The sequence below is a fragment of the Lissotriton vulgaris genome, chromosome 2_1 (assembly GCF_964263255.1).
Source record: "Lissotriton vulgaris chromosome 2_1, aLisVul1.2, whole genome shotgun sequence".
Lineage (NCBI taxonomy): Eukaryota > Metazoa > Chordata > Amphibia > Caudata > Salamandridae > Lissotriton > Lissotriton vulgaris.
The window spans coordinates 2089503386-2089517606 of NC_141687.1; the positions used below are offsets into that span (position 1 = coordinate 2089503386).

Here is a 14221-nt window from a genome sequence, read left to right on the forward strand (position 1 = left end):
TGTCCCTGTATGCGGACGACATTATGATTATGACTTCTGATATCAATACAGCGTTTCCCTCAGCCATAAAATTGGCATTAGAATTTGGTAACATCTCTGGCTATGAAGTCAATGCCACCAAAACTGAGGTTATGGTGTGGAACAGCACAGTAACTGGGCTGCCTGTGGAACCCTGCGATAACTTGAGATATCTGGGCTTGAGAATCGTTAAGGATATTAATTTGATAACTTCCACAAACTTTACTTTAGTCGCTAAGGAATGTAGGAAGTTGATGGGCTCTTGGGGAAATCTCCCATTGACACTCTTAGGACGCTCAAACTTAGTTAAAATGTCCATTTTGCCTAAATTGACTTTTATTTTTAATAGCATATCACTATATTTTGAGCCAGCATTAATTTCTAAGATGCAGAGTGATATATCTAAATTTGTTTGGAAGAATAAAAATATAAGAATAGCCTGGAAGAAATTAAGGCGTCGAAGGGAGAAGGGTGGGCTGGCCGGCCCAGACCTTCAGATCTACGCCTGGGCCTTTCAAATGACAAATGCCAGAATGCTGTTAAAAACACCATCAAATCAGGACATTGGGTTGATGTTTACAACACTATTACAGTGTGAAGGACTAGGGCAGTCTGGGTTCCTCTTTAAGTTTGGAGACCCCAAATTTTTTAAGAAAATTAAACTTAAGGTGTTGCAGGGCCTAGCAAAAACTTGGTATAATTTGAGAGTCACCACTAAAATAGGATATTATTCGAACAGATCTCCTATATGGGACCTCCCTGCTCCTCCGGGTTGGGCTAATGATACATTGATAAGTCCATTAATTGATGCTGGAGTTCTAACATGGGGTGACTTGTTTGTGGAGGGGGACATGCTTTCTTGGGAACATCTAGTAAGCAAGGTGGGCCCCAATTTCTCTAGATTTAAGTTCCTACAAATCTCAAGTTGGGCACAAGCATATACAGCGGAGGTTTCACATCGTCCTCAAATGCCCCTAGGAGGGAGCTCTCAACTGGAATCTTCTTTACTTGACAAAATACCTGCACCGAAGGAGGTGGCCTTTTTATATAACTTAATCTTAGAGGAGATAGACGGAGAATTTCAGCTGCCAGATCAACTATGGGGTTCACTGTTACTTTCTGTCAATTTGCAGGAACTATGGCTAGCATCTTGTAATGTTCTTTGGGATATAGTTAAACCAGCTTGGCTCCGGAGAAACCACCTGTATACCCTCCATAGAGCTTACTATTCCCCTCAGAGACTGTCAAAATTTTCAATGGGGGAACCAGTGGCATGCGCCCGGTGTGGTCAAGTGGCAGCCTCGGATGCACACATGTTCTATGACTGTCCACATTTAACATCCTATTGGCATTCAATAGCCAACAAATTAACATCTTCAACAGGCTCTATAGTGGACATAGATCTTCAGCTTGTAATATTTGGAGTTGTAGATCGTAGCTGAAGTTCAAATAATAACCTTTTATTCTACTCTATGTTGGTGGCCCGACGAGAAATCTGTAAACGTTGGAAAGAGGTGTCCCCTCCGTCCTTGCACGACTGGAGCTCTTCTATGCTGCAACTATCAAAAATAGATCTTTCCAGGGCCGGGAAATCAGATAAAAGAGCATTTTGGCAGAAACTTGATTGGTCCCAATGAATTGAGCTGGGGTTTTTTTTTTTTTTTTTTTGTTGTTGTTTTTTTTCCCCCCAGTTCCAATGATTACAAAGCCATGATACACCCTTTCTGCTACAACATCTTCGCTGTCTTACTAGGCGACTTGGTGCATAAAGCAATGGTGGTAACTGGCTACAATGGCAAAACATCTGTTCAACCGTAAGCAGGGTCTAAGGAAATGACGGGAGACAACCTGCTGAAGGGAGTTTTCTATTTATTTGGGGCGGATCCACATTATAACAATTCCCTTGCCAGTCCTCGACTGAGACAGTATGTTGTCATCTTATGTCATCCTACCTGTCCATTGGTATGGCAGATTGAAGTCATGGTGGAGATGAGAAACAAAAAAAAAAGAAAAAAAAAAAAAAAAAGACATAGGACATTCGTAGGTCATACCAATTGTTTGTCAATTATGGGTCGGTCAGGACTGGTCTTGCCACCTCTAAACAGTCCATCTCCAGGTGGATTGTGTCCTGTATCCAGTTATGTTATCAGAAGGCTAACAAGACCTTAGGGGGTAAGCCTAAGGCTCATTCTCCCAGAGGCAAAGCAGCTACAACAGCTTTGCTTCGTAATGTTCCCATTGTAGAAATCTGCAGGGCTGCCACTTGGAAGTCGGTCCACACCTTTTCTAAGCATTACTGTCTGAACTCTGACGCCAGAGCAGATGCTCAGGTTGGGCACATTAGAGGTGTTGTCTGTTTTATTTTCTCCATCGCCGGGCTGGTTGTTTGGGATGGACTTGCCATTCTATTCACTAGATTATGACTATGATTCCACAGAGATCCCCTACTACAGAAGGAGTAGTTTCTTTTCTGTAACTCCAGTTCTGTAGTAGGGGCATCTCTGTTATAATCATAAGCACCTGCCCTCCTCCCCGGTGGAGAAAATGGTACTGTAATGTATGCTATAGGCCTTGCTTTATACACCTTCAAAAAGAACTGAAGTAAAAGGACTTTGGCTGTGCATCCTGGGATACCAAGGGTTTCTGGAGAGTTCCTTAAAGGCACGGTATCCCTTTTCCAGACACATAATGGCAGCCTATGGGGGCTTGTCTGTCCAACTCTTCATCTCTATCATTTCAAGGATTTTGGTGAAGGGGAGTTTTCTCTTTAAAGGAAACTTGGTAAAATGTGTAAAATCCGACTTTGTTGGCTATCCTTTTCACTACTTAAATGAAGTGGTGGCCTTTGTAGCCTTGGAAGTTTTAGGCTGCATTATTTGTCTTGATTTTCTCTTAAGTGTCTATGCAGGACTGCAACGAAGACATCTTAAGAGATTATTTTTGATTGCTCCGGGGTCCACACCTGGGCGGGACTATTCACTAGATTATGACTATAACAGAGATACCCCTACTACAGAACTGGAGTTACAGAAAAGAAAATACTCCTTGCTACTGCCCCTGCCTAAAGGGCCATGTTTACAGAGCCTTTCTAAAATCCTGCTCTGTCTTCAGCCCATGCAAGTGGCTGGGCAAGGAGTTCTACAGTTTGGACATTCTGACTGTGAAGGATCTGCCTTCTTGACTTATTTTAGCAAAACGAGGGACAGTGAGCCGTTGCTGTTGATTCAATTGCAAAGTCCGCACCTGGTGCCAGGGGATGAGCTTTACCCTGAGATACTCCGGTTCTTTACCATGATAGGATCTGAAGACCAGGGTTAGTGCCTTAAAATCAACCCTCCTGGACAAGTGCGGCGAAATATATTGTCGAACAGGAACCCTGCGTATTAATCTTGCAGCAGCGTTCTGAAACATCTGTAATCTGTGGGTCAGATGAGTTGGCAGGCCCAGGTAAAAACAGTTGCCGTTATCTAGTTAGGTTGTCACCAAGGCATGGATTGTAATCCTTCGGCTTTCTTCAGGGAGAAAATGTAAGAATTTCCTTAAGGTTCTAATTCTTCCGAAGCATGCCGCTGAAATGTGTCTGGCTTGTGCCGTCAGGGTGAACTCCATCTCCCACAATACTCACAGGTTTTTAACTGAATCCTTAGGGCTGGAAAAGGATCACAACTCCCCCAGCCACCAGAGGCAGAATTGGTCTGGGACAGAAGCTTTCCCCTACAAATTTGGGACCTTCCTTAACACCAATCACGGCTAAGTATATTATCTTCTATTCAGTCTCCTGCAGACAAGGCTAGAGATTGGCCTAATGGAGCAACAATCGGTGCAAAACCTTGCCTTCATAAAATAACATGTATGCATTAAAACACGCACAAAGTGAAACTTTGCAACACCATCTCTGGGAGGAAATACAAGCCAGTCTGATCATCACCAAGAAGAACAAATGACGTTGTCATTCTTCACTGTAGCCCTCTCCTCTTTGGAAGTTGAAGCTCTGTGAAAACGGACACTGCCATATGACTTTTTTTTAAAAAAACACTGTTGAATAAGCTAGTAAAAAAGAGATCTTATATAACAGACAAACACACATTCAGCTAAAGGAGCTATGCGTGCTGAACAACACATTCTTACAAAAATTTTTGCAAGGATAGTTAGCAGAACCATTTAAATGATACCATAAATTTAGACAGATTGAATTTTGCTTTGGGGTATTTCCCTGCTATGACTTCCTTTCCTCCCAGTGTGGTCGGAACATCCGACTGTACAAAACTGAAGAAGCAATTTAATTATGTTGGTGTGGTAAAGCTGCAATGAGTTATGGGAGCCTCTGAGATTATGAACAGAGGCAAGATGGTGCCCGCACGGCTGGACGTGCTGGACGAGTGAGCTGATCTCTCTCCCTGACCCGCAGGCGATTTGAGGAAGACCGTGAAAGAAATGCTGGCGCAATGATAAAAACTGTGTACGGGAAAGAAACGGAAAAAGTAACGTGTGTAGCCCTTTTCCTACCTTGTGGAGAATATTGCATTTGCAAGAAAAGAGAGCACTGACGCCGATGCTAAAGGTGGTTACAGCGCTGACAAGACTCCGCCGAGCCTGGTGGGCGGCAACTCTCACAGGTGCTGCTGCTTGGCTCCGCTGCGAACAAGGTGAACGCTGCCTCACTGGAGGCTGTGAGGAAAGAGGAGCCCGCCCCCTGGGGGTACGACCGAGCTCTTTGTCGGGCCGATTTTCGGCTGATTTTGGTACAAGGCCACTTTTGCAGCTATGCTGCAAAAACGGCCCTGTAACAAAAACGGCCCCCTTGGCCCAAAACCGGCCCCCACCCTTGCGGCGCACCGGGGGATTGCCCGGTGCCCCCAACGGCCAGTCCAGGCCTGAGAGGAGCTGCAAGAATATCTGTCATTATGGCCCTGAAAGGCACACGGAAAAAATGAGATCCTGAGGCTAATACCACTGTGACTGCATGTGGAGGTGAGAAGGACTTAATTGGGGCTGTGGCTGCAGCAAACAAAACTGGGGCTGGGGTAGTTTCTGAAACTCCCTGTGTAGCTAGACAAATGATCTCCACCCTGTTTTTGGCGGCAGAGGGAAAAAAACGAAAGGAAGCGGCGCGCAGCCCACAGTCAGCATCACAATTAAAGAACTGTATGGGAGAACTTATTACGTTAAAAGAGGTGATGCAGAATGATAAATCGTCAGAACAAGTATCAATTATGGTACCACAGAATGCTAATACGTCAATCGATATTTCATCTGTAAATGAAAGCATTGGCGTTATTATTACAGATGGAGAGCCTAGCTCTGGATTATTAGTGGGAAATGCTACAGAACCTTTGGAAGGCTCAATTATGGTAGAGAAAGGCTTGGTTGCAAGGGTGGATACAGCTGCATCCCATGAGGCAGAATCTGTGGATTTTTATTCAGTGTCAGAAAACTCAGCCTCTTCATGTGAAGATCTGGCCACACAATATTCTAAACAAATGCGTATGGAGGAAGTTGAAAGTGAGGTTGATGATGACGAAGCCGATGAATATACAGAAGAAAGCCCTATTACTGTGAGGGGTGAAGGGGATGCGTCTATGATAGAGGGGGCTGATGGAGGGTATCAAGAAGATTCGACAGGCAATATCACTCTAGCTACGATATATCAAACAATCTTGAGCCACATGGACAAAACTGAGCAAGAAAGCCATAAAATTCAAAACTCTTGCCGGAAGCTCCAAAGCTCTATTCGGACACTAGCAAAATCACAGTCGGACTTCGGGAAAGGTTTACTGAGGTTGAAACCAAAATATCCCCTGCACTTATGTTAGTAGGGGGAGGGCAATGTGCTAATGAAAATAAGAACTTGTGTAAATTTAAGAATTTCTTATTTGTGGCAATGACTATAGCTCGGCTATGTATAGCTACGGAATGGCTACAACTTGAAGCACCGATGTTTGAATTTTGGAGAAGGAAATTGTTTATTACATATGAATTAGAATGGAATCTGTATGCTTTAAAGGGTGTTAGGAAAAGACGATTAGGTATATTGATTTGGGGAGCACTTAAAGAGTATGTAGAGGAATAATCTTATGGATCGGTGTATTTTGTATTTGTAATTGGTAACCCTGCCCTATCCGTTATTTTTCAAACATTATTGTAAATGAAGATGTTGAATGTCTATATTTTTTTGTTGTGAATGTATTATTTTTGTCAAATGACCCAACGATGGTAATAAACAAAAAAAAGAAAAAAAAAGAGTTATAGGAGCCTCCTAGCAAACAGAATAACAACAGTGCTTCTGCGGGCAAAATGGCAAATGTCGGGTAATTGCTGATCTTTTATCTGAGATTTCATGCTGGAGAGTGAATAGGAACACGTTGCCAAATGAAAGGCTAAGGCCTTGTTTTTAACATGGTTTTGTCAAGAGGAGTCAGACGTGACTGAACCTAAATTTGAAAAACACTCACAGACATTCATATCTGTTCTCATTTAAAGAGAAACATGTTACCTTTTTCCATATTAGGAAGAGGGTGGTGTTCCTTATTAGCATATGACTGGATCTGGTGGAGAAGTATGAGCACTTCTACCATTTTGGACAAAAACTTCTGAGATATTTTGTATTTTGTATCCAGGCGAGACAGGATGTGCTGTAGTGTTGGAATTCTGCAGACAGAGTTTGTCCCAGGCAATGTTATTGGATGTGAAATGGCATCTCGCCACAAGCTCATTAAAACACATCTGGTCTTTGGGGGAGACCAGAATGGAAGAACAAAAGTAAGTCTGCTTCTTGGCTACTGTCTGCCTGTGAATTGGCCTGAAATGCCACCTGCTCTCAACTTATAAGCATGGGCTGGAGTAATCATCAAGCATCAGTTGGCTGCTGTCTAGTACTTACTGGATGGCACAATAGGCTGAAGAAAGGCACAGTCAGTGTGAGAGAACCAGCTGCCCTATTGTGAATGGACTGCACTGGACCGTTTGTGAACCCTGGATGTATAGCTGAACCCTAAGGGCCTTTATTGGGAGCCTGGTAGCTGTGTGAGAATCAAGGAGTGAAATTTGCAACACATACAACAAATGGGGATACTTATTTGTAGCATGAAGAAGGGGAAGGGTGATCCATATCTAAGTGTGAGCGGGAAATCCTTTACGCTCGCGGATTTTGCAGATTTTTGGGAAATCCGCAATCCACGAATTTTGCGGATTTCCTGCAAAATCCGCAAAAAAAATCCGCGAACGTAACTGGTTCAAAAGTTGAACCCCCACTCATGCAACTATTTTACAATGGCGCCAGCAAGCTGCCAGCGCCGTTGTAAAATAGTTACAAAGTTAGCTTGCACAGGAACCACTAGACAAAATGAAGCAGGTGCTGCTTTATTTTATCTAAGTGCTTTCTGTGCAAGCTAACTTTGTAACTATTTTACAACGGCGCCGACAGCTTGCTGGCGGCATTGTAAAATAGTTGCATGGCTGGGCACAGGTCTGCAGCTCACTCAAGGGACCCCTGCGCCCTTCGGGGCGATTGCATAGTAACACACACATGGTCGCTCGAACTAGTTGATGCTCAAATTCAGTGACTCATTCATTAGCCCAAAAACAATCGTGAGCGTCGTCGAGGCTGGACAGGTGTGCCTTCTTCCCAAATCTACCGTGGAAAATCAGCTGTGATGCTGGATAGGCTTTGCATCCTTGACTTTCACGAGCGCAATACCCGTGCTGTTCCTGTGACCAGGAGCTTCTTTCTCTTCATCTGCGGAACTGATCTTTCTCTGACCTTTTATTCACACAAGAGGCACATACCCTACTGGGCACATTGTGTTCGCACGGGTTTCTGCAAGTTCGCACGCGTTTTGTACAATTTCGCAATTTGCGAAATTGTACAAAACCCTCGCGAACTTGCAGAAACCCATGCGAACATAAAAAAAAAGAAAATCCGCAAATTCGCAAGAATTCGCGGATTTTGTGGATTGCGAGTTCGCAAATCCGCAAAATTTGCGAACGCGAGATTCGCAAAATTCGCCCATACTTATCCATATCATTCATCGGAGCGGTGACTGGAAACAGAAAATCCTCCACAAAATTAAAAGCGTTTGAGCATTTTAGCCTGAAAGGTAACTAACCCTACCCGTACTCATTCTGTCCCTGAGAGGCTGAAAAGTGTAATGATACATTTCCTTTTTTGTGTGTTCAATGGATGCGTGGCTTCTGGTGGCATTTTTTGGTAATGCACAAAGATTATAAATGACTTTTAACACCGTTGTTAAAGGCATTTTTTAATTTAAATCTATTTGGAAAATGTGTGCAGTAAACAAACAAAAACGCTTTCTTTTTGGATATGATCTAATACATTTCCACTAGGGGAGACAGAAGTTACAAGTATGTCTATTTTTTCTTTAATTAATGCATTTTCAGTTGTCAGTTTAGTCATAACTAAGTTGTGGATAAGCAGTCAGCTGCCACACATTGATACCCAAAGGGAGCAACTCAATCATCCCTTAGCCCTACACTGTACAACACCTACATGACTCTCTTGGCCAACATTGTCAAAACACATGGACTAAACATCATATCCGACGTAGACAAAACCCAGTTCATCCTTCAGAAGACCGCTCCATCATGCTAACCAACCTCCGCAGGTGTATGATGCGCATCACTGACTGCATGAACAACTGCCTAAAACTCAATACAGACATGAAGACCTTCTGGAACAACATCTCCCCCGGTAACCTCCCGAACTAAGACCCTCACCCCCACCAACAGATTATGCCCACAATCTGGACATTATTTTGGACAGTGAGCTCACCATGAAAAAACAGATTCACGCATCCACTCCGCATCCACCTTCTTCCTCGCCCTTTGCATGCTCCATAACATATACAACTGGCTCGCTATTGACCAGCAGGTAGACTGTCACCGGATCCATTGTTATCAGCCGACTGGAGTACAGCACTTCACTCTATGCAGGAATGACATTTCACCTCTTCAAGAAACTGCAGACCATGCATAATTCTATGGGCAGACTCATCCTAGTAATGGCAGCTCCTCTGCTAAAGTGGAGGAGCTTTGCCCCACTGCTCTCAGAGCAGTGGAAAAAGGAAAAATAAAATGATAATAACACAATGTTATTATTATTTTATTTTTAGTATGAGCTGTGGTACCAGGTTAGAGAAGGGCAGGGCTGAGTCACAGGGAGGGTGAGGGATTGTTCACTATAAGTGCGCATGACAGTTTGGCCGGCTGTCTTGGACTGCTCAAACAACCATGCGCACTTAGCATTTCTCCACCTGGCTGTGTTGCACAGCTTGGTGAATAACAGTGTCAAGGCTCCTGGGCACTGTCTGAGTGGCCAAACAGGCTGCTCAGATTACTCACAATGCTGCTGTCATGCTGGTGACAGCAGCATCGTGATTTCCTTAGGGGAGTCTGTGTGCTGCCGAGAACCAGGAAGATAAGAGAACAGAGGAGAACCTGCAGTCGAAATTTGGTCAGTGATTTCTTTTATTTCCACCACTCCCCCCCATTACCCACATTCTGTAGCAGCGGCCACTGCATCATAGACCTCCCAAAGCAGACTCACATCACCGAGCACCTCAAGAAGCTCCACTGGCTTCCCATTCTGAAGGGATGTCAGTTTAAGATTTTGACACACACCTTTAAAGTCCTAAATAACCAAGGACGAAATACCTAATTTCCCGCCTCAACTTCCACCTGCTCTCCAGACACCTGCGTTCTGAATCGCCCACCTGCCACCCCCACATCTACCGCAGCAACAGTGGAGGATGCTCCTTCTCCTACCTTGCCACAAAGTCCTGCCACTTCACCTCCAGACCTCATCTTTGCTGAAATTCAGGAAATGACTCAAGGACTGGCTGTTCAACTGCACTCTCCTACTCAGCAGTTTTCCCAGGACCTGGATACCCGCAGCAGTGATTAGCCGTGCTCTACAAATCCTGATTGATTGATTGGATCAATGTATTCAGCTTAAGCAAAAGATTTACCAAGGATCCAATAATTTTAGACAGTGCATTAAAGTGACACTTTAAGTCACACAGAGCTTACAGAATCACACTGCAGCATTGTTGTGTTGTTGTATTTATGCGCTACCTCTGTCTCGGTTGACACTTTTAACACTGGCAGGCTGGGTGAAATAATACCCGAAAAGTAGACTTCATATGTCAAACATTAAACTTTTGTGTGTCATTGCAGCTTCATGTGACCTTATATTCATACTTAAATTAAAGTATTTTAAAGATATAATAAAAGAAAGAAGTCAAACTTAACAGGGTTTGATTCTAGGAAGCAAGAGGTGGTATTGGCATTATAGGTAGATGTTATGTAAATTGAACTAAGCACAATATTTCACGTGGATATACTTGTTTTTTACTGGTATAACATCTCCGTACCTCAGTCAGAGCAATGCTCAAAATCAGTTTAAGTAAATGTGAACTGTTTTACCAATGAACATATAAACTACAAGTGAACCTGTAGTTTATATGTTTTTAATGAATGAATTACCATATAGGTTGGTAAGGTAAGCCTGTATTTTTGATCACTAACTCTGATATATTGTGAATTATCAAAATCTATTTCACCAAAGTGCTAAAACTATGTAAATAAGACAAAGATGTTTCATTCAAACTAACTAGTGAAGGTCTTTTTCTCAGGACCATGTAATCCGAGAGGAGGCGAGAAGTTTAACACCGAAGCAGTGTTCTATCATGGAGGTGATATTAGCTACGATTAAGGTAAGGCACTTGAGTCTAATTTTTCATACTGAGTTGCCAAGCTTGACGCAGTAACTAAAATTAGAGACTATTGTTTGTTGCTTTGTTTTTAATTGAAGTCATTTGAAAACTTTGACTAAATCAACAGGCACACTTTCATGATTTCACTATGAAGCACAGGGGTATGCCTGATATCGCAAGGCTGGAACACAGATACGAACAGAAAAACAAAAGGACACAACTTTTTGTTAGAGAAATTATTGTCCTTCACATGGGAAAAACATTAGGTTTTTCGTACAACCCTCACCCATCAGGTTTACCCCTCGGTGGCCTGCTTCATCCTAGGGTCCTTCTTGTTCTGCTACACTACAGGGCATGCTGCAATCAGAAGACCTAACGTATTAAATGTGATACCTAGTTCCACTCTTACAGTTGTTCTACTAATCACAACTTTCAAAGTGCATCATTCGCGTATGAACACACAGGTGCATAAATAGTTAATACCACCTGAACTTGTATTCTTAGAATATATATTAGATTTGTAGCAATCGCTTCACGGTTTCACCAGTGGGAAGTACGGACTGTAGTCAAACTCTCGTCAAGGCTGTACTTCTCCACTATACCTATTCTGTTGCTGCTCATGAACCACACCTGTGTGTTCACTTGCAAATGATGCACTTTTAAAGTTGTGATTAGTAGAACAACTATAGGAGTGGAACTAGTTATCAGACATTTAATACTCTAGGTACTGAAGAATGGCTGAGATGAGTAGGCTAGAAACAAGTCGACCATTAGGTATTCAGAACATTAATTCGAGGCAACCTAAACTTATCCCTTGTTTTTTAACCATACCGACTAGGGGTCAGAATAAAGTGGTATTACCCACCAACCAGGAATTTTTAAACTACACCTTCCTTTACTTCACTCCTCTCCTAGTAGTAATCAGACCCTCATAGTCAAATAAATTCTATGCTCCAGCGTAGTTCGTCTAGTGTCAGCATGCCCCGTTCCGTAGCGGAACGGGAAGGATCCTATGATGAAGCATGCCACCAAGGGGTAACCATGGTGGGTGAGGGTTTTATGAAAAACATTATGTCTTTCCCATGTGAGGGAACAATATTTTCTCTAAGAAAATGTTGGGTCGTTTTGTTTTTCTGTACAAAACTGGCCTTGGAGGGTGGTCCCAGCCTGGATCCTCTTTCTCCCCCTCTTTTTGTATACTTGAACACAGATACACAATAAATATTTCATTATTGAAATATGAAAATAAGACCCGTATTCTCTCCCAAATGTTTTTTTTGGAAGCTGTTTAATTTTGTGCAGCTTGGAGAGATTTGCGTATAGAAAGACATACCTGAGTGTAATTTTGTGTGTTTTGAATAATATTGTATATATATATATATATATATATATATGTGATGTAATATGATTGTCAATCACAAAAGGAGGGTCTTCGGAGATTTAAAGATCTGCACGGTTAAGCGTCCTAACCTATAAATCTACCAAAAACAAGAAACTCTTGGGTCTAGGAAGGGTGCACCTCCAATAGGGGGAATCTGGCTCATAAAAAGTGAGGGGGTCCTTTTTAAAAGGTCGAATTCCCTCACCCACTAGAGGTGGCATGCTTCATTATTGGGAATCTCCTCATACCGTGATACGTGCAACAAACCCCTAGCTGAGAGGCAGGAGCTCAGGGATGTTTTCATATTTAAGGGAAGATATACTAAATACCACAGTGATGAGATTAAGGTGGTTCTGGCAGCAGAGAAGCGAGAGTGATGATAAAAATGGCTACAGCATTAATCCTTATTGATGCATCTCTGGGCCACGATTGGAAACAGGGCACTAGCGGCGACTAAATATATACACAATTCGTGTCAATACGTGGTCAACATGTTTCAGCCTAATACGCTCATCCAGAGGTGTAGCGTTTTTCTTCAGGACCTACTTGTCAGTGCTGCTGCTCAATGTACTAAAAGTGAAAAAGGACAAGTGTGTAAGAAAAATATACTATCCAGTGATCCCATTGGGTCATGCGAGAGTTGTTGATTCATTGGTGGTACCTGAAAAGACAATGTGGACGTAAACGATAAACAAAGTCAGTAACTTGGAATGCTAGGTTAACCCCTAAACAGTTGCACATGCTACATGCAGCTGAGCAATCATTATCCTTCATCAGGTGGAAGGACCAAACCTTGTCATACCCATCCACTATGTACTCAATAACAATATTTATTTATATATGTGTGGTTAGAACAAAAGTTAAGGGCTGTGTTCTGGCACAGTGAAACTATGAGGGGCTTACACGCTGATATCAAGGAACATGCCTAGATCATGGTAGGGGAAGCATTGTAAGAGAAGAAGAAAAAAGAGCTCTAGGCAATCCGCACTCAAGGGGTCATTAGGATGATGGGACCGCCCACCATAAGGGAGGGGGTCCCGTGGGGGGAATTGGGATTCGCCCGCCACAGTGGAGGGCGCATCCTGTATTTTTAACATTGCGGCAGGCGGTACTGAATGCACCGCCCGCCGCAATGTCAAAAATACATGTTGTGCATTTCAAAGCACAACGTGACAGACACTGTGGGGTGCCTGCCACGTTGTCCTTTGAAATGCAGGGGGTAACATAGGTACCCCCCCCAATTACACCCCTCACACCCTGGAGCGGGCCCCCAAAGTAGACTCTGCATGCCAACACGGAAAGGCATTAGAAAATGCCCATGGTAATATGGCCGGCGGTGTCTGATAGACACCCCCACCATATAAACCCTTTTCCACCCCGGTCGCAAGGCGACCGGGTGAAAAAGCGGATGACGGTCTTTCCGTCCGCTGCGGACCCCCCAGCCTTACTAATATGGCGGGGGTCATTCTGGCAAGAATGGGGGGTGGATCGCCCCCGCCAGGCTGGCGGTGGCTACCGCCGGCCTGGCGGGGGAGATCCGCCCGACATCCGAATGGGCCCCTAAGTGTTCAAACTTTTGGAATGGCAACAAGTGAGCTGAAAGCTGCAGTGCATGTATCAGATTGGGCTAAGTGTACCGTTGGAAGTGGGATAAAAAGAGCGAAAAGAACAACGTTGGCTGACATTACAGACCAAGAGGCATGTGTGTACCTATTAAAATGAAGTGGGGGAGAATTACACAATGCTGGGTTTGAACAAAGTTAGTGCAAAAAGTCCTGAGATGTCGCTAGGGAAAACCAAAGACAAGGGCGATCTTTTTTCCCTGTTGGCACTGTTATGTCACATAGGAAAGCCAAAGAAAGTGAGGAATAGTAGAGTAAAACAAATGGAATATGCCCCTGGTTCAATGAGAAAAATAGAGCAACAGAGTGCTGACGAGAAACACACAGCAACAGAGGGCCATCTTACATTTAAAGGGATGGTGCCTCATCACATGCAAATCATAACTATTCCAGTAAGCATTGCAGTCTGGTAGTAGTGCCACTTGTAAGCAATCAAAAGGTCTCAGATGTAAGGCAAGTGTATGCTACTC

At 43.4% G+C, this 14221-nt stretch overlaps 1 protein-coding gene across 2 annotated transcripts in view; it reads left to right on the forward strand.

The window, feature by feature from the left end:
* The window catches only part of UNC13C (unc-13 homolog C), a 1328864-nt gene that overhangs the window by 1153964 nt on the left and 160679 nt on the right, over positions 1-14221 (forward strand). For both annotated transcript variants that reach the window (XM_086958316.1, XM_086958317.1), the window contains one exon: positions 10668-10748. In XM_086958316.1, coding sequence (XP_086814442.1) covers positions 10668-10748 — 81 coding nt within the window. The remainder of the gene's footprint in view (positions 1-10667; positions 10749-14221) is intronic.